The sequence below is a fragment of the Monodon monoceros genome, unplaced genomic scaffold, assembly GCF_005190385.1.
Source record: "Monodon monoceros isolate NGI ecotype Baffin Bay Population unplaced genomic scaffold, NGI_Narwhal_1 Super_Scaffold_12, whole genome shotgun sequence".
Taxonomy (NCBI): Eukaryota; Metazoa; Chordata; class Mammalia; order Artiodactyla; family Monodontidae; genus Monodon; species Monodon monoceros.
Genome location: NW_021703768.1, coordinates 152,219,975 through 152,239,711, shown reverse-complemented (window position 1 = coordinate 152,239,711; position 19,737 = coordinate 152,219,975). Strand labels below are relative to the sequence as shown.

The following is a 19,737-nucleotide window of genomic DNA, read 5'->3' as shown; positions in this document are numbered from 1 at the left end:
CCTTTCTGGCCTGCCTCCTTTGCTCAGTCATGTCCCCCTCCCTACCCTTGGCCAGAATGCTTTTCTTTTTCTTTCTGCCCCTGAGAAATCCTCATGATACCTTTGCCAGGCTTTTCCCAGTCCATAGTTTTTAGTTTTTTCTCCATCTTAACTTTCTGGATCATGTGCCTTGCTTCTGTCACTCTCTTGAAAACTGATATTGACCTGCCATTTTCATCTTTATGTTGTGAGAATGAGGGTGGGACCCCATCCAGGTGAGCCACTGTGTGAACAAAGGATAGCCATGTTGGTGGGGACATAGATGGAGAGGTCTCTTGACTCCCAAGAGCAGAGAGAAGACTCCTCAGGAAGCAGCAATGAGAGTTTCATGGGATATTGGTAGTGGAGAGGCTGTGTATACAGTGATTACTCAGCGGGGCTTTTGAGCCAGATGGCCAGGTTTGTGCCCATCTCCTCTGTTGCTGTTAATGGGTCTTGGGCAAATAAGTCCACCTCTCTGTGCTTCAGTTTCTTACCTCTCTGTGCCTCAGGTTCTTCACCTGTAAAATGAATACAACAACCGGGCCTACCTCAAAGGGTAGATGAGAGGATCCTGGGAGTTAGTACATGGAAAGTGTTCATATCAGGGCCAGGCACATAGTAGATGTTCAATATGTGGTGGTTGTGGTAGCTAAATGATATTATTCTAGTTCATGATGTCTATTTATCTACTGTTGGTAGATAGAAATGACTGTACAGTGTCCTTCCTTTACTCATCCTCATCTAACAATAGTAGTTAACGTTGCCGGGGAATATCCTGAGGGCTTCACCTTTGTTCTCACTCTCATAGCGAAGCAGAAGTTATTACCCCCATTTTACACTTGAAACTGAGGCTCAATGAAGTCAGGTAACCTGAAATCAAACCCAGGTATGTCTGGCCTCTAAATTCATGTTAGTTATCATCCAGCCTTTCCTCTGGTATATCTTTCAGAACACGGGGCAGGCCTGGCCCCCAAATTACCAGAGTTCTCTGCAAAGTGATGTTGTGTATCTTTTGGACCCATGAAATGTGGTAGTGGTTGATCTTCTGAGACTGTGGCTAGGACCTGCCTCTGCATATTTGGGCTACTTTTTTCTAAGCCTTTCCCATTCCATTCCAACAGAAGAGCCAGGCTGCTCTCTTACCCAGAATCTTCTCCATCCCTGCTTGTGAGTCCTATGTGACATTTCTCCCTAACCTCACCTGCTGCCGATACATCAGTACTATGTGGACTTGTGTGTAAAACTCAGTGACAGGACATTTAAGACCAGAGAGAGAATATACCCACCAAGTGCTGGGTTAAAAGAAAACTTCAGTTATCGTCTTGTCTCTGCCATTGAAAAAGTATGTGACCTGGTATCTTAACTGCCCTGGACATTGTGTTTCTTATCTCTAAAATGAGGATTGAACTAGGAAATGGTATATGGTCCTGTCCAGCGACACTTTTCTTGTTCAAATTGTTTCATGCGTTTTTCTTGTCTGCCAGTTGGATTGTAAATTCTTTTGAGGGGAAAGATCATTTCTTGTATTCCCCGCCGTGTGCCAATAAATTATCTTATACATGCACTGCATGTTAATGTTAAAAATTTCAGAGAATAAAAAAGTAAAATCACTCTTACCCCAACATCTTGAGATAATCATGGTCATACCTTTGGTATGCAGCCCTCAGAATAATTTTCTGTGCACCTTTATTTATTTGTTATTTATTTATGTACATGTGTACATATGTATGTATGTATTTTTTTATTTTATCATTTTAACTTTTTATTTTGATAAAATATGCATAAGATTAAATTTACCACTTTAACCATTTTTGAGTATATTGGCATTAAGTACGTTCACAGTGTTGTGCTACCATCACTACTCTTTATCTCCATTGTATGGATTATCATTTATTTCTTAACCCTATGAGATAGGCGTTGAGAGGCAGTTCCTTGGATTGCAGTTCTACCTCTACCACTGACCAGCTGTGATATTGTGATTTATAATATTAAATATATATTTGGTCTTTGTCCGTGTTCCTGGCACATAACTTCCAAAACCCTTGTGATTTCCTAAGTGGTTAGTAATATATGATTTTTATCCCTGAAATTACTTCAGAGCAATGAAGGCAAAATGGGTGTGTTTTGTATCCACACCAGAATTTATGTTAATGAGGTGACTTTTGTACCCCACCTAAGGATGCGGGCTAATTGCCAGGGGAACCAACCTTGATTAAAGTGTTGGAATTTTCAGTCCTGCCCCCCGATAACCCCTCTTATCCATCTGTTGCCACCCTAGGAGATGAAAGTTGAATCAGTCGCCAATGGTCAGTGATTTAATCAATCATGCCTATGTAATGAACCTCCATAAAAACCCAGAAGTGTTCAGAGTTCTTCCAGGTTGGTGAACAGGTAGAGAGTCGGAGAGAATGGTGAATCCCGAGAGAGCATGGAAGCTGTGCACCCCTTCCCTGTGCCTCTCTTTCATCTGCCAGTTCCTATATCTTCTTTTATAATAAACCGGTAATCTAGTAAGTAAATGTTTTCCTGAGTTCTGTGAGCCACTCTGGCAAATTAATCAAACCTGAGGAGAGGGTTGTAGAAACCTCCAATTTATAGCCAGTCAGTCAGCAGCACAGGTAACAACCTGGACTTGTGATTGACATTGAAAGAGGGCCAGTCTTGTGGGAATCTGACGCTATCTTCAGATGTCAGAATTGAGTTTAACTGTAGGACACCCAGCTGGTGTCCCACAATTGCTTGGTGTGTGGAAAACCCCCCACATCTGGTGTCAGAAGTGAAGTAGTGTTGTATTAAGAGTAGAGGAGACATGCAGGAGGAGTGAGTTTTTCCTTCATACCAGTTGTGTGACTTGGATAAATTTCTCTTTGTTTTCTTTTGTGTAAAATGGACACAATAATAGTACCTTCTTCATAGGGTTGTTGTGAAGATAAAATAAAGATATACACTAAAGTTTAATATAAAGCTCTAAGAATAGTACTTAGCCTGAAAAAAGCATTCAATAAATTATAGCTATTTTAATTTCCATTATTACTGCCCTCAAGCTTTAGGGAGCACAGAGTGCCTTAAGTTATTTACACTAGTCTCGCTCGGTGATTATTGAGGTTGTTTCCATTTCTTTGCTGTTACTAACACCATGATAAATGTCCTTGCATGGGCATTTTTGTTCACTGTTCATTATCAAACAAATATAGTAATTGGAGAGTTAAAGAGTATGCACATTTTAAAGCTTGTAATGTATGTTATCAAGTTGCCAACAGGAAGATTATTCTAATTAACACTCCCACTAATGGCCTTAATACCTCCACACATCTCTTGTAGCAGTTAACTCGGGACCTGGTTCATACTTCATGCTACTCAATATATATTTGTCATTGGTCAATTGTTCATTAAACAAATGACCTGGAACCTTCAGAACCTAGAATAATATAGAAGCATTTCATGGTAGCCCGTCTACTCCCCACTGCCGCCTTTTTCACCCTGTGTGATGGATGGTCCTGGGTGAGCTGGGATGTTTGTCTCTACAGCTGTCAGTGACGTTCGAAGATGTGGCTGTGCTCTTTACGCGGGATGAGTGGAGAAAGCTGGCTCCTTCACAGAGAAACTTGTACCAAGATGTGATGCTGGAGAACTATAGTAACCTTGTCTCATTGGGTAAGGAAATTTCCCCTGTAGATACAGAATTCAGAAATTGGGATACCTCAGCATCTGATTTCCTGGATAAAAGCCCTGGGTCATTAAAAACTTTAGCTGAGTTTTGCCTTAGCAGTGTACAAACTGGATCTCCATAAATAAACCTGAAAACCTTTTTCTCCCTTGTAGGTATGGAATTGCCCCATGGATGGGACAATCTACAGAGCTGCACATTAGAAATGTGACTGCAGTGACTGCAGGCAACATTTTCCCACTATGATTGAACTATGATGTGTTTGCTCATCTCTTAACAGAGAGTATCCCTCAACCCAGCACTGGCTTTTTTCAATTCTCTTTTACAGGGGTCAGCAAACTTTTTTTGTAAAGGGCCAGGGAGTAAATATTTTCAGCTTTGTGGGCCACATATAGTCTGTAACATATTCCTTTTCTTTTTTTTCAACCATTCTTTGCTCAAGGGCCATGCATAAACAGACAGTGGCCTAGATTTGGCCTATGACCCATAGTTTGCTGATTGCTGCCATCTTTCAAAGGGAGTCAGATAGTGTTTTCTCATTTTAAACAAGCTACTTGGTACATAATCCTTTCCACAGATCCCTGTTACAAATATTAATTTAATCTGTACATTTAACAGTGTATACATATTCCCTCTTGTATAGAAAGCTATTAGCACCCTGTTAATCAAGTCTGCATGTTTATCATACTTCACTAACATACAACTAAATGTTGCATTGCCCCTTGCTTTTACCCTAACACACCCCTCACATTGTGGGGGCACAACTTGAGCATCCCACAGAAGTTCTCTGTATCATCCTTTGAGTTTTTCGCTCAGATCTCAGATACCTCTTTGTGTCAAGGCAAAATCAAGTCTTCTTTTTCTTCTTTTTGGTCTATGAGCAGGACTCCCATTTTCCAAACCCGAGGTGATCTCCCTGTTGCAGCAAGGAGAAGATCCCTGGAAGGTAGAGAAAGAAAGCCCTGGAGGCTCCTCTCTAGGTAAGTGGGTGGGGAATCTCTGCAGGCAGCAGTCTGGTAAATGAGTGCATGTGCAACTCGGAGATGTTGGTCAGGGAAATTTCTGCAGGTTTTCAGTCCTCAAGAAGTTGTGGAGAAGGGACGCTAAGGCCCTGAGTCACAAGCTTCCTCTTCTTCTCTGATAATTACTGCACAGGTGAATCTCTCAGGATCTTTTTTCTTGTTATTTCCTGTTGTTTCAGAGGAGGGCTACATTGTCATGCATTCATTCAGCAAACTTAGTGCATTTAAGGAACTGCAGATAATTCATTCAGACTGAAGCTCAGGGTATATGGGAAAAGAGAGAGATAAGGAAGGAAATGAGATTAGAAAGCCAGGTGGGGGCCACACTATGAAGTGCTTTGGTACAGTTCTTAGGGATGGGAACTGTCCATGGATGACTGGAAATAATTCAAGAGTTTCAAGCAGAAGAGTTGTATGGTTGTTGATATTTTAGAAAAAATAGTCTGAGTCTGAGATACTTTAAACGTCCTTCAGTAGAGACTAAAGAAGCTGAGGTGGGTCCCTACACTGGCACAACAGCACCACAGTCAGAAAGCAGCAGCACTGGTGTGGGCGGAGCTCCAGGGCACGGGAAGGACTAAAGCTAGTTACAGTGCATGATTATGACATGTCACCATTTATGTGTAAAGAAAATTATGTGGGTGTTTGTCTATATGCATAATATGCGTGTAAGTGCCGAGAGAAAGGTCGGGGGACACCTGAGCTGGTAGCTAGTTACATTTGGATTGGGATTGAGAATGGGCATTGATGAAAGGGGACTTTAGTTACATGCAATGTTATTAAAATTTTCACGGAGAATATATTCATGAAGTCCTTATTACGCAATTTCAATTAAATAAGAATGGTCACTTTGGAAACACTGTTGGTCTTAGATTTGAAGTGAGGAAAAACTAGAGGTGGGAACCTTCTGGAGATTATTGCATAATGTAGGCAAGACGTTACCTGGAGGAAGGCATGTGCAGTGAGTTCAGGAAAGAGGAGAGGTCCCTTCATTAAGGGTATAGGACAGGTTCGGTGTGGGATGGATTTCATTTGAAATGTTAGTGAAATATGGGTAGAGGTCACCAGTGGACAGCTGTAGAAGGTATACAGGGTTGGAACTCAACAGGGAGGTCAGGGAGCCATCAGTGCAACGGTGGCATTTGAAGCCTTGAGCTGAGAAGATGAGAGGGAACGGAGGAGAGGACAGAGTCCCAGGAAACCTCAGTGTTTATGAGGTGGGTTAAGAAGGAAGAATCTGTGGCTGAGCCTGAGAAGAAGTCACCAGAGGAGAAAACTGGCAGATTCGGCTGTCATGGAAGTTGAGAACTGAGAGCTGTTGAATTGGGGAGGCCAAGGCTCTGGGGGAGCCAGGTTCTAACCCTCGCCCACTGCTTTCCTGTCCCGTGATAAACAGCAGTGCAACCTTGGACAGAAGGACGCAGGTCCTGCCCTGGCGGAGCTCAGTGGAGGGGGAGGCTAAGCGCACACAGGGCTGTGGAATGACAGACTCTGGTGAGGACCTCGGGGGAAGAGCCGCAGGTGCTGTGAGAACGTGGAACAGGAGGTGTGCTGTGGGCAAGGCTTCCCGAGGAAGGGCCGGATCCCACGTTGTGAGAAGCGTTCAGGCACAGGAAGAGCATGTCCGAGAGTCCAGACAAAGGAAGCCGGCGTGTGGAGACGGGAGCGGGGAGAGGGGGCCGGGACCTGAGAGCCAGGCATAGCCTCTCAGGAGTTGAAGTACCCTGGCCACGGGCCCAGGTTTATGTTCTGCAAGGATCAGCCTGCAACCAATGTGGAGCCACCTGGCATAGATGTGTTAGGACTTGTCTGAGGTTGCTGTCGGGTCCAGACAAGTCAGTGATGACCCCTCACAATGGGGGCCCAGCAGAAGGGCTGTGGGACAGGCTGTCTCGATCCCTAAAGCGCCCACACCTTTAGTAGAGCTCATTCTTCCCCGTATAAGGTGAGATCTTTTGAGGTGGGAACCACACTTATCTCTCCTTATATCTTTTAACTGTCCCTTGGGAGAAATATTCTGATTTTGTGGGAACTGCTAGAGACCATCACAAAGTAAACAGAACACAGGCAGCAGGGAACCAGTGGAGAGTTTAGGAGGGGTGTCAGGTGTGGACTGAGTATGGCGTGGAAGATCAAAGGAAGAGACGGAAGAATTGTTCCCTTTCCATTTTCCATTTCAATCAGAGCCTTGGGAGCCTCTGATCCATGAGGAATCCCCCTTCCTGAGTGAAGTGTTAGTTGGATTAAACTGAATAGAAAGTATGACTGGAGTCGAAAGCTGTCCAGAGAGACCCTGAAGGCACCTAGTGGTGACGTCAAGTCCTTCTCAGGTTTGGGAAGCTGTCCCTGAAGGAAAACTCTGAGTGGGTATCTGGAGGAAGTAAGGACATCAGAGCCAACCAGTGTGTGCGTTTCTCTTGATGGGATGAACCTCCTCTCTTTGGTCAAAGGTGACAGTCAGATGGAGCGTCCTGGGAGTGCTGGCCTGTGGTTGTGTCTCTCCTGCACCCCTGGCGAATCTCCCATCTACCTGGACTAAAGTGCCCTTGGAACAGTTTCCCTTCCAAGGGGAGCTCACTTCCCTGTGAGCTCAGGTGAAGGACCTGGATGTTCTTGGAAGTACCTTGATCATTAACTCTAGACCAGAACCAAAACCCGACCCTTTGAACAGTCACTTCCCTCAGTCTCATCTGAGTCTCTTACTTAAGAAATGAGTCCAGAGTCTAATCACTATTCTGGCATATTATGTATATAAGATATATATATATACATATATATATAAAATAAGAATAATGTGATTAAGTCAACTTGAACGTCTCATGAGTTTGGTTTACACCTAACATGAAAATATTCTTTTATTCAAAAATTTAAAAATCCAGGGATGATCTAGGTTAACAGTTACCTCCAATGTAAAGGTGTTTTTCTTTCTTTGTCTTTTTCTCTTCATTTGTTATATTTATACAAGAATTCAGGGCAGACTGAACCTGGAAGGGTGGTCAGCTGAGGGGTTGCTTGTGGGCTGCCTCCCACTCACCGAGATTTGCTGGGGCTGCATCTGCACAGAGAGTAGGGGTCTAATTTGCGGAAAGGTGCTGTAGGGGTTATAGCGGCAGCCTAATGAAATAACATGCAGTAATTTTAAAGAGTGAATTTCTTACAAGGTGAAAGTTGAGCCCAAATGCTCTGTAGCCCTGTTTACTATGTTTGATTTAGTCTTGTTCTCATCCCCTGCGCTCCTCTCCTGCCACCAACATCTACTGTCCTTGTAGCTGCCAGAATGGTCTATTTAAAAGATAGATCAGGTCATCTCACTCGCATGCTCAAAACCTCTAGTGGCTTCTATCACATAGAACACAATCCAAAGCCCCCAGCGTGGCCCTCAGAGGCCTTTGTGGTCTGGCCCCAGCTACCTCTTCGCCTTCACCTCCTTCCTCTCTGCCCTTCATAGGAGAACTCTAATCACCCTGGCCTCCTTGTAGTTCATCAGGAAGGCCAAGCAGGCTCCCACCTCAGGGCCTCTGCACTTGCTTTTTCCTCTCCTGGACCATTCTTCTTCCTGACAGCCTCGAGCCCACTTGACTCGCTTCCTCACACTATACAGGTTTCTGCTCAGATGGCACTTTGTCAGTTAGACACAGCTCATCCTTTGTCCTTTGTCCTCCACAGGACACGGGTCCTTTTTCCTCCACATTCTTTATCCCCTCACCATGCTTCATTTTCTCTCAGAGTACTTATTACTGCAAAATAGTACATATTTATTATCAGCTCTTCTCTGGATTGTAAATTCCCTCATGCTGGGTTGTCTGTTTCATTTGTTCCCATGTCCCCAGTACCTAAAATAGTGCCTGGTCAGAGTCAGCTTCCAGTTAGTGAATGTACGAATGACTTGGTTAGGTAGTCGTGATGGGGACAGAAAAAAGGGAACCAGTTGCAGAGATATTTGGCAGATAAAAGCAACAGGACTTGGAGATGGTTTAGATATGGAAGATAGAGGAGATGGAGTTGTCAAGGATGCGTGCTTGGTTTGTGGCTTGTTCTGGGATGGACAGTGATATCATTCACTGAGATAGTGGTGCTAGGAGATCAGATTTGGGGGATGGTATAAATATGGTTTTGGATGAATTAAGTTGTCTTTGGTTAACCCAGTTATTCAAGTGGAGATGTCAAATAGCCTGTTTGATTTGGAGTTCCACCCCTTATAATATACCCTGGGCATTAAATGTAAATTTGGGAGACCCTGTCACTAAAGATAATTGAAACAGTGGTTGAGTTTGAGTTAGCCTGTGGAGTGGATTCAGAGTACAGCAAGAGTAAGAAAGAGCCTAGGACTCAATCTTGAGGAACTCTGGCATTTCATGGCTAGGCAGAGAGAAATGAACCCATAGGGAAGACAAGGGTAAGGTGTACTGTAGAAGGAAACTCAGGAGTCTAGTGTCATTGAAGTCAAGTCTCATAAAGGATGGTATCAGAGGTAGGTAAAAGTAGATGAACTTGAGACATATTTAGATGGCAGAATAAACAGGTCTTGGTAATTGATTAGCGGAGGGAGAAGTGTGAAGGATGCCTTTTAAAGTTTCGATTCAGAACTGGTGCCAATTACAGAGACAAAAAGGTTATACAGGTTGGGGGAGGAAATAATCATAAATTCAGTTGAGCTGCCTTTGAAACATGTAAGTTGCTGTTTTGAGCAGGGTGTTGTATAATTAGGTATGGAGAGTGAGAGAAGTCTTGCCTAGAGTATGTTTATAGATGAAGCTGGCCTGTGGAAAGGGTACAGAGTGAAAAGAATCAGGGGCCTAGGACTCAACCCTATGGAACTCCAAGGATTAAAGATCAGGTAGAGGAAAATGAGCGCACAAAGAAGATTGAAAAGCCGCAAAGGAGATTGAAGCTGGTGGAACATGAGAAGAATTTGGAGGCAAGTTCAGGGTCACTGTAGCTTAGGTAGTGAGCATCTGAAGGAAAATGAGGGGTCACTATCAGATGCTGCTGAGAGGTAAGTTAGGTGGGGACTGAAGAGAGCATCTTGCCTTTGTCACATGAAGGTCATGGTTGCCTTAGAGAGAGTAGTGGTAAGGACAGAAGCCAGAATGGAGCCCATGAGGGGTGAGTGAGCAGGAGGAGATGAATACGTGTGGGATACGACAAGGTAAGATGTGACAAGGAGGCAGTAGCTGGAGAGCTCTTCTATGCAAATATAAACAAATATTTCTTTTTTTTCCTCTGTCCACTCAAATTATGTTATACAGCACACATTATTCTGCCCCTTTCACTTGATATATATTGAAACTCTTTCCATGTCAGTACATAAAGAGCTTCTTCATTCTAAGGAGTAGTTCTATAGCCTTCAGCTGGCTCTCTTCTTGGCTGGCAGAAGAGGTGATTTTGGTTGTATGTGGCTTTGGATAATGTTAGCCCAGTGGGTCCAGTTTGGGCTAGAATTTTATAAATGCTATGATTTCTAATTAGCAATATGGATATTGGTTTAAAGCTGTACCTTTATCGTGTACCCGTATGATGTCCTGGTGTATTACAGTTAGAGTTAATCCAACTGTCCATCAAAGGAATCTGGTTGAATAAGCTGAGGGACATTCTCACAGTGGAATTCTCACTGTAAAAAGGAATGAGGAAGAACTCTGTAAATTCCACTGTGGGGTGATAATATTACTAAGTAGGGGAAAGTGCAGGACAGAACAGTGAGAGTAGGACTTTTATCAAAGAAAGGAGGAAATACCAAAAAATAAAAAGTGTATATTTGCTTATATTAAAAAAAAAATAGAGAAGCCAAAAAAAAAAAAAAGGATAAAAGCAGATCTATAAAAATGGCTACCTATAAGGTGAAGGAAGAAAAAGAAAAAGGATTGAGAGAACAAGGATAGAATGCAGAATTTTTTAAGGTACATTGTTTTTATAATGTTGATTTTGGAACCATAAAAATGTTTTATAAATTATAAAACAAGATTAAACAAAAATGAAAAAGTGTTCCATAAATATTGAAAGCAAAATGAAACAAATGACCCTAATTTTGTTTCAGGTTGCTGGCTTAGTCACATAGAGAAAAATTATCTCAAATACTTTTAAATCACAGCAGCTTGAATAAAGATCCTTAGTGATTTATATAAATATTATGATTTATAATAAGAAATATATATTTGGTACAGAGCTCCTAAAACCCTGGGAATTCCTAGGTGATGAGAGCCACAAAGGTGTCTTTGTTATGTTAATGAGGTTTCTTTTGGACCCTACCTTAGGATGGGGCCTGGTTGCCAGGACCAATCATGTGATTAGAGGGTTGAAACTTAGTACCGCCCCTTGACCTCCAGGGAGGGGAGGGGGACTGGAGGTTGAATTAGTTGCCAGTGGCCAATGATTTAATCAATCATGCCTGTATAATGAAGCCTCCATAAAAACCCAAAAGGACAGATTCAGAAAGCTTCTGGGTTGGTGAATATGTGGAGATCTGGGGAGAGTGGTGTACTTAGAGAGAGCTTAGAAATTCCATGCCCTTTCCCCATACATTGCCCTGTGCATCTCTTCCATCTAGCTGTTCCCAAGTTATATCCTCTTATAATTAACTGGTGATCTAGTAAGCAAAATGTTTCTCTGAGCTCCATGAGCCACTGTAGCAAATTAACCAAACCTAAGAAGGGGGTCGTGGGAACCTCTGATTTATAGCCAGTTGGTGAGAAGTACAGATGATAACCTGGGCTTGTGACTGGTGTCTGAGGGAGGCAGGGGGCAGTCTTGTAGGACTGAACCCTTAACCTGTGGGATATGATGCTATCTCCAGGTAGATAATGTCAGAGTTGAGCTGAATTGTAGGACACCCAGTTGGTATCCAAGAATTGCTTATTATTGATGTGGAAACCGCCCCCACCACCACCACATTGGAATTGGGTGAAGAACATGTAATTAGTACCCTACAGGCAAAAATAACTTCAAAAATAATGTTGATTTTGGTGGGTATAATAAAAATATGTGGTTATGTTTACAAATAGAGTTCTTATCTTTGAGATATGTGTTCTGAAATATTATTGATGAAATGATATAATATGGAATTAGCGTACTTTAGCATATGCTAATGAAAGAGACGTAAGGGAGTTGTATTAATTTTCTCAGCCTGCTCCAACAAAGTGCCACAAACTGTGTGGCTTTAAACAACAGAAATTTATTGTCTCACAGTTTTGCGGGACCATGCTCCCTCTGAAACTCCAGGTAGAATCCTTCCTTGCCTCTCCCTACCTTCTGGATGTGGCCAGTGGTCCTTGTTCCTTGGCTTGCAGCTGCATCACTCCAGTCTCTGCTTCTCTTGTCACTTGGTGTTCCCCTGGGGTATCTTGACATGGTCTTTCTGTGCTTGCCTGTGTCCAAATTTCCCTTTTATAAAGACACCAGTCATATTAGGACCTACCTTAATCACCTCATCTCAACTTGATTGAATCTGCAAAGTTACTATTACCAAATAAGGTCATATTCTAAGTTATTGGAAATTAGGACTTCAACATATCTTTTTTGGGTGATGCAGTTCAACCCATAATAAGGTAATAGATGAAACAGCATTAGTGATTGTTGATGCTGGCTTGGCAATTCATTGTACAATTCATTCTACTTTTGTACATGCTGAACATTTTGCATAATAAAAAGCTTTAAAAATCAGAATTACCAACAACAGAATTTCTAAAACAGCATTTCTCTTTTTCACCAACACAGGCATTCTGGAATACATTTACAGATGTGTAGTTCTGCCCCCATGGTGGTGTTGTGTGTAATTCTCAGCATATAGCTCCCTCAATTCTCTGACTCTAGAAAACCTTATGAGACTGCAAATGCTTGTGACATTTTTATAGGAATAATTTTGAATCTGACCACCTGTAGGATAAGGTGGGAAGGATATAGGTCTGGAAAGTTGGCTTGGGTTCAAAGATTTTGATGCTGCCTTTAGCCCTCACACTATCCCTCCATCTAATCTATGGCTAATCCTTTAAAATCCCATTTTAGACATTCCTTCCCCCAAATTCTGGTCACCACTTGTACACCTTCCCAGCTTGCACTTGCTACTATCTGAGGGTAGTTTGGATGTTGTTGTAAGCTCACATTTTCATCCATTTCTGTCTTGTGTTTTTGTTGTATAAATTATCACACTTCTCCTTTTTTGTCTCTAATGCCAAACTGGGAGCTCCTTAAAGAAGTTAACTGTTTCTTTTCATTACCAGATCTGGAATGTTTTGTGGATCACATGCCTAGGATAGAGGCTGACATATTGTAGGTGCTTTTTAAGTATTTGATGAATGAATTAAATAAGGAGCAGTCAATGCTTTTTGAAATAATAAGAGGAGTTCTATACAGTAAGAAGGTTAAATTCAGTGGGAAGTAATACTAGAAAGGTGAGAAACGGGTCAAAGGATCAAATTGAAGGTCAATAGCAATAGTCACTATTGAGTAAGGAGATCCTGAACTTGGATGTATTAATGATGGTTGTTAGAGACATCTTAGTGAAGAGATTCAAGGGAATTTGATGACTGACTAGACTTGGAATGCAGGGGAGAGAAGATTCTGAGATGAAACTAAGAATTCATGGCAAAGGAGCTGAAGAAGTTATATAATTCAGAACTCGGAAACACAAAAAAGAGTTTGAAAGGAATGCACTGGATTCGGATTTGGACAAGCTGAATTTGAAGAAAAATACTCAAATGAAGAGTCTAGCAGGCAGCTGGAAATACCTCTGTAAAGTGTTTTGAGGGTCAGGATAGTCATTCAGATAGGAGGTGTGGGAGTGGATGAAATCATCTAGGGAGAGAAGGTTGAAGAGAGACTCACAGAGTTTCATAAGCACCAAGGGAGGAGAATCTAGACCTAATGACAGGAACTAGTCAGGGTGGTGGTCATTGGCAAGATCACCTGGTCTCTAAACTTCTGACCTAAGTCATAACCTTGTTCATGAGTTAGCTCAGGCCCAGGCTTGATTCTGGGAGAGAGCAAAAGTTGAACTGCACTTCAGGAGACATATCTTAGACCTACAGAAAACTTTAAGCAGACCATAAAGAACAGTTAGGATGTCCATAATCCAGGACTCATGTCCCCTTCATTGGGAAACATGACTGTTTTAAGTTATTAGTCCCGTTCTGGACTAAGGCATTGGCACTTGAAGTAGAGTTGAGGTGAGTTTCACAGTATTGGTATGGACCCTTGTAGCTATAATTACTTCCATTAAAAAATGAAAACTCCCCATGTCCTGTTTCTCTATTCTCCTTTAAACAGAACTTTTCAAAAGCATTTCTATACTTGATGTCTCCATGTTCTCACCTCCCATTGTTTCTTCTGTGCACTCCAGTGGGGCTTTCTTCCTTACTATTCCATGAAAAGCAGTTATTAAATCCCAGACAGTCTCCATCTTGGCACAATCAGGGTTAAGTTTTTAATTCTTAAATTGTTTGACAAAGTTGATCATTGCCTCCTCACTGGAGTGCTTTCTTCCTTTGGCTTCTGGACCACCATACTCTTCTGCTTTTCTTCCTTTTCTTGCCCTCTAGTATTACAGTGCCTAAGTGACTTTTTCAGTTCTTAAGTTTTTGTTTTTTTTTTTTTTTTTTTTTTTTTTGTTGCTGCACGCATGCTTTCTCTAGTTGCGGCAAGCGGGGGTTCTTTGTTGCGGTGCGCAGGCTTCTCATTGTGGTGGCTTCCCTTGTTGGCGGAGCACGGGCTCCAGGTGCGCAGGCTCAGCAGTTGTGGGTCACGGACTCCAGAGCGCAGGCTCAGTAGTTGTGGCACACGGGCTTAGTTGCTCCTTAGAGCAACTAAGTTGATCTTCCTGGACCAGGACTCAAACCCATGTCCCCTGCATTGGCAGGCGGATTCTTAACCACTGCACCACCAGGGAAGCCCAGTTCTTCAGCTTTAAATAAAACTTACCTACTGATGACTCCTAAACACCTGAACGTAGCTTTAACCTTTTCCAGAATAATCTAAAAATATCTCCAAAATAATACATAAAACTGAATGTTTCAGTATCTTCTTCAGTGTCTCTTAAGGCATTTCAGCCATAACGAACATATCTGAAACAGAATAACCCCTGAGACTTGCCCTTTTCCTAGTCTTCTCCTTCTCAGTAGCTTGTGCCAGCATTCATCATTTTCAGGCTGGAAACCTAGGAGTGATCCCTAACTCTTTTATTCCCTCTCAGCACCCCACATACAGACCTCCAGCAATTTCAGTTCTGTTAGTATGTGATAAGGATGCAGTCACCATATACCTCTACCCCATTTCTCACCTACTTGACTACAGGAGCCTCCTAATCTTCCCTGCTCCCTGCTTCCACTTGTGCCCCAACAGTCTGTTCTCTACACAGTAGCCAACTTGAGTGAGCATGTAATTGCCTTGTGACTTCCCATGATATTTAGAATAAAATTCCAGAGTCCTTACATGACCTGTGAGGCCTTATCTGACTTGCCTCTACCTATTCCTCCAATGTTATTTACTATTTTCTCTTTTGCTCGCTGCACTCTAGCCACACAGCCTCTTTGCTGTTCCTCAGAAGTCACCACACTTTCGTGTTTGCTGTTTTCTTTGCCCAGGAAGCTCTTGCTTCACACATCCATATGGTTGTTTGTTTACTTATTGTCAGTCCATCCCTCCCTCATACACACACACACACAATACACATACACAAAACCAAGGTATAAGCTCCTCAAAGACCGGAACTCTGTCTTACTTATCACATTCTCTGCATTCCCTAGAACATTACCTAGTCCATAGTAGGCAGTTAATAAATATTTGTGAATGGAAAGGATGTCTCCAGCATATGCAAAGATAACGAAATAAGATAAAAACATGTAGTGCTCCAGAAACTGCATGCAGTTCAGCATACCTGGCAAGAAACCAGGGTAGGGAGATGAGTACCGAGGTGAATGAAGGTCAGATCATGAAACACCTTGTTGACCATGTTAAGTACTCAGGACCTTACTTATATACAAATCATTGAAGATAAGTTGGAGGATCTTACAGAAGTTTGCAACATGGTAAGATGTGGATTTTAGAAAGATTACTGTGGCTACAGTGTAGAGACTGAATTGACAGCAAGATATGAGGTGGGGAGACTAGTTAGGAGACTACGGTGGAACAGTAAAGCATGAGAAACAGAGTACCATTTAGGTACCCGAGCCCAGTGCTCAGGGCTCTAGTAAAGTTGTTGGTTGTAAAACTGCAGTCTTTACATACAGACCTAAGGCAGGGTCTCTAACTTTGCCTTATAAACTACAATCCAAAATTTTGGAATCTTGCTATCTTCTTCCCAGCTCGTGTAGTAACCTAGAACCAGTGACTGATGTTCACAGGGAAAGTACTCCATTTTTACCACTGCCTCCCACACTTCTGCCCAAATAATGTTATTGAAATTTGGATCACTTAAGCAAGACTTAGATGGACAAGGAAATTGAAAGGTGTTGAACAGAAAATAAACGCCTCTTTCTGTTACAACAAATAGTAAAGATTAGAGAGCAGATAGGTTTTGTGATTGGCTAAGTGAAAAAGAGCTATTACACGAATGCACATTATGGGCTCTTCCAGAAGATGTGGTTCCTAATTTAATGAGTGATTTATTGATATTTATCTATATATGTATTTTAAAATGAGTGTTATTCTCACTTGCTCTGTTTGGCAAATATCAGTGCCTTAAAAAAAAATAGTAAAGATGGGTGCATATAAAATTAGAGAGGGTCGGGCTTTCCTGATGGTGCAGTGGTTGAGAGTCCGCCTGCCGATGCAGGGGACACGGGTTCGTGCCCCGGTCCAGGAAGATCCCACATGCCGCGGGGCTGCTGGGCCCGTGAGCCATGGCCGCTGAGCCTGCGCGTCCGGAGTCTGTGCTCCGCAATGGGAGAGGCCACAACAGTGAGAGGCCCACATACCGCAAAAAAAAAAAAAAAAAAAAAAAAATTAGAGACGGTGTGTAGAGTGGGGGAAAAAAACCCCAAACCCTAGGGAAAGCAATTTTTAAAGTGGAAATAGAAAAAGTTACCCATGAAGGAAACTGAGAAGTTAACACTTGTAGAAGAAAAGAGAAAAGCAGAATATATTATGTTCACCAAGCAGAGAGAATCTGTATACAGGTGAGAAAGTGAATGTCAGATAAGAATCTCAAAATACAGTGAGTTGCAAAGGAGCCCTTTAAATGGTTACTCTAGCCCAGGAGAAAATGCCAAACTATATGTATACCTATTCCCTGACAGAATTTAATATTCAATGAATTGTGTCCTTACCCCATTTTAAAATTTATTGAATTTAATTCTGTTTTTTACCACCTTATCATGTTAGCCCTTTTTACCTTTTTATGTTTATTCTTGTCTTATTGATCTTTGACTCTTTTCTATGCCACTTGCATAGCATCTCCTGCTTGATGCATGAGCAAGGCTGCTTTCTTATCTTGCAACTTTTGGCTTCATGCCTACCTGTTGGCACCTCTGTAGATTAATTCAGTAATTACTTCCTGTTTGAACTGGCTCTGAAACCCTCCCATTGCTTGTATAATGTACTGTCCTGGAAGGCAACTTCTCATACAAGTGCTTGAATCCTGTGTGTGTGTGTGTGTGTGTGTATGAAATTAATATAAAAATAATTGAGATTATTTGACATTGTTCAAATTAGGTATATGTAAATTGTTAAGGAAGGTTAACAAAACAAACATTTTGTGTATAATTCAGATGCCATTAGGAGGATCTGTAGGTTAATAGGGCATGCTAATCTGCTTGCAGAGAACATTAGAGTAGAAAAGGAAAGTGAAAAATATTTAGATATAGATAAATATAATTACATGTATAGAATATATATATATATATATATTTTAACACTGGTGAGTGCCTATAATAAGAGAAATGCACTCTGGAAACTCAGTCAAGAAAGGACCCAGTTAACTTTTGAACTGAATCTGAAGGATACAAAGGAATTTGGCATGAGGGAAAAGGGATGAAGACTTTCCAGATTAGGAATGATTACAGAAAGAAGAAAAATGTCATGAAGAAAATTTAGGATTCTATCATGGGCTTTGGACTCTGATCCCAGGCTGCCTTTTCCAATTCATGGCTCCCCTTTGAATCCCTCTTCTCCATTTTCCATTAGCCAATTCTTCTGATCACTCTTACACTCACCCTCTTTAAATGGGTTTGTTTAATCTTTTCTCCACTCTGTTGTTCTCAAATCCTATTGATTGTTTCTCTGTACCACTTAAATCTCCTGAATTTTTCTTCTTACTATTTTTGGCCATATACCAAGACCTTATTTATTTATTTATTTTTATTTTTTAATATCTTTATTGGGGTATAATTGCTTTACAATGGTGTGTTAATTTCTGTTTTATAACAAAGTGAATCAGTTATACATATATATATGTTCGCATATCTCTTCCCTCTTGCGTCTCCCTCCCTCCCACCCTCCCTATCCCACCCCTCCAGGCAGTCACAAAGGACCAAGCTGATCTCCCTGTGCTATACGGCTGCTTCCCACTAGCTACCTACCGTACGTTTGGTAGTGTATATATGTCCATGCCTCTCTCTCGCTTTGTCACAGCTTACCCTTCCCCCTCCCCATATCTTCAAGTCCATTCTCTAGTAGGTCTGTGTCTTTATTCCTATCTTACCCCTAGGTTCTTCATGACATTTTTTTTTCTTAAATGCCATATATATGTGTTAGCATACGGTATTTGTCTTTCTTTTTCTGACTTACTTCACTATGTATGACAGAATCTAGGTCTATCCACCTCATTACAAATAGCTCAATTTCATTTCTTTTTATGGCTGAGTAATATTCCATTGTATATATGTGCCACATCTTCTTTATCCATTCATCCGATGATGGACACTTAGGTTGTTTCCATCTCTGGGCTATTGTAAATAGAGCTTCAATGAACATTTTGGTACATGACTCTTTTTGAATTATGGGTTTCTCAGGGTATATACCCAGTAGTGGGATTGCTGGGTCATATGGTAGTTCTATTTGTAGTTTTTTAAGGAACCTCCATACTGTTCTCCATAGTGGCTGAACCAATTCACATTCCCACCAGCAGTGCAAGAGTGTTCCCTTTTCTCCACATACTCTCCAGCATTTATTGTGTCTAGATTTTTTGATGATGGCCATTCTGACTGGTGTGAGATGATATCTCATTGTAGTTTTGATTTGCATTTCCCTAATGATTAATGATGTTTAGCATTCTTTCATGTGTTTGTTGGCAGTCTGTATATCTTCTTTGGAGAAATGTCTATTTAGGTTTTCTGCCCATTTTTGGATTGGGTTGTTTTTTTATTGAGCTGCATGAGCTGCTTGTAAATTTTGGAAATTAATCCTTTGTCAATTGCTTCATTTGCAAATATTTTCTCCCATTCTGAGGGTTGTCTTTTGGTCTTGTTTATGGTTTCCTTTGCTGTGCAAAAGCTTTGAAGTTTCATTAGGTCCCATTTGTTTACTTTTGTTTTTATTTCCATTTCTGTAGGAGGTGGGTCAGAAAGGATCTTGCTGTGATTTATGTCATAGAGTGTTCTGCCTGTTTTCCTCTAAGAGTTTGATAGTTTCTGGCCTTACATTTAGGTCTTTAATCCATTTTGAGCTTATTTTTGTGTATGGTGTTAGGGAGTGATCTAATCTCATACTTTCACATGTACCTGTCCAGTTTTCCCAGCACCACTTATTGAAGAGGCTGTCCTTTCTCCACTGTACATTCCTGCCTCCTTTATCAAACATAAGGTGACCATATGTGTGTGGGTTTATCTCTGGGCTTTCTATCCTGTTCCATTGATCTATCTTTCTGTTTTTGTGCCTGTACCATATTGTCTTGATTACTGTAGCTTTGTAGTATAGTCTGAAGTCAGGGAGCCTGATTCCTCCAGCTCCGTTTTTCGTTTTTCGTTCTCAAGATTGCTTTGGCTATTCGGGGTCTTTTGTGTTTCCATACAAATTGTGAAATTTTTAGTTCTAGTTCTGTGAAAAATGCCGGTGGTAGTTTGATAGGGATTGCATTGAATCTGTAGATTGCTTTGGGTAGTA

General features: G+C 41.5%; 1 protein-coding gene across 4 annotated transcripts in view; it reads left to right on the top strand.

Moving 5' to 3' along the window:
- Nucleotides 1-19,737, top strand: part of ZNF354A (zinc finger protein 354A) — a 33,493-nt gene that overhangs the window by 1,646 nt on the left and 12,110 nt on the right. For 2 of the 4 annotated variants that reach the window (XM_029217618.1, XM_029217616.1), the window contains 2 exons: nucleotides 3,549-3,675; nucleotides 4,570-4,668. In XM_029217618.1, the coding sequence (XP_029073451.1) occupies nucleotides 3,642-3,675; nucleotides 4,570-4,668 (133 nt within the window). In that variant the 5' untranslated portion in view covers nucleotides 3,549-3,641. Of the gene's footprint in view, nucleotides 1-3,548; nucleotides 3,676-3,843; nucleotides 4,019-4,569; nucleotides 4,669-19,737 lie in introns of all 4 variants that reach the window. The other 2 variants (XM_029217619.1, XM_029217617.1) reach the window with 2 other exon arrangements.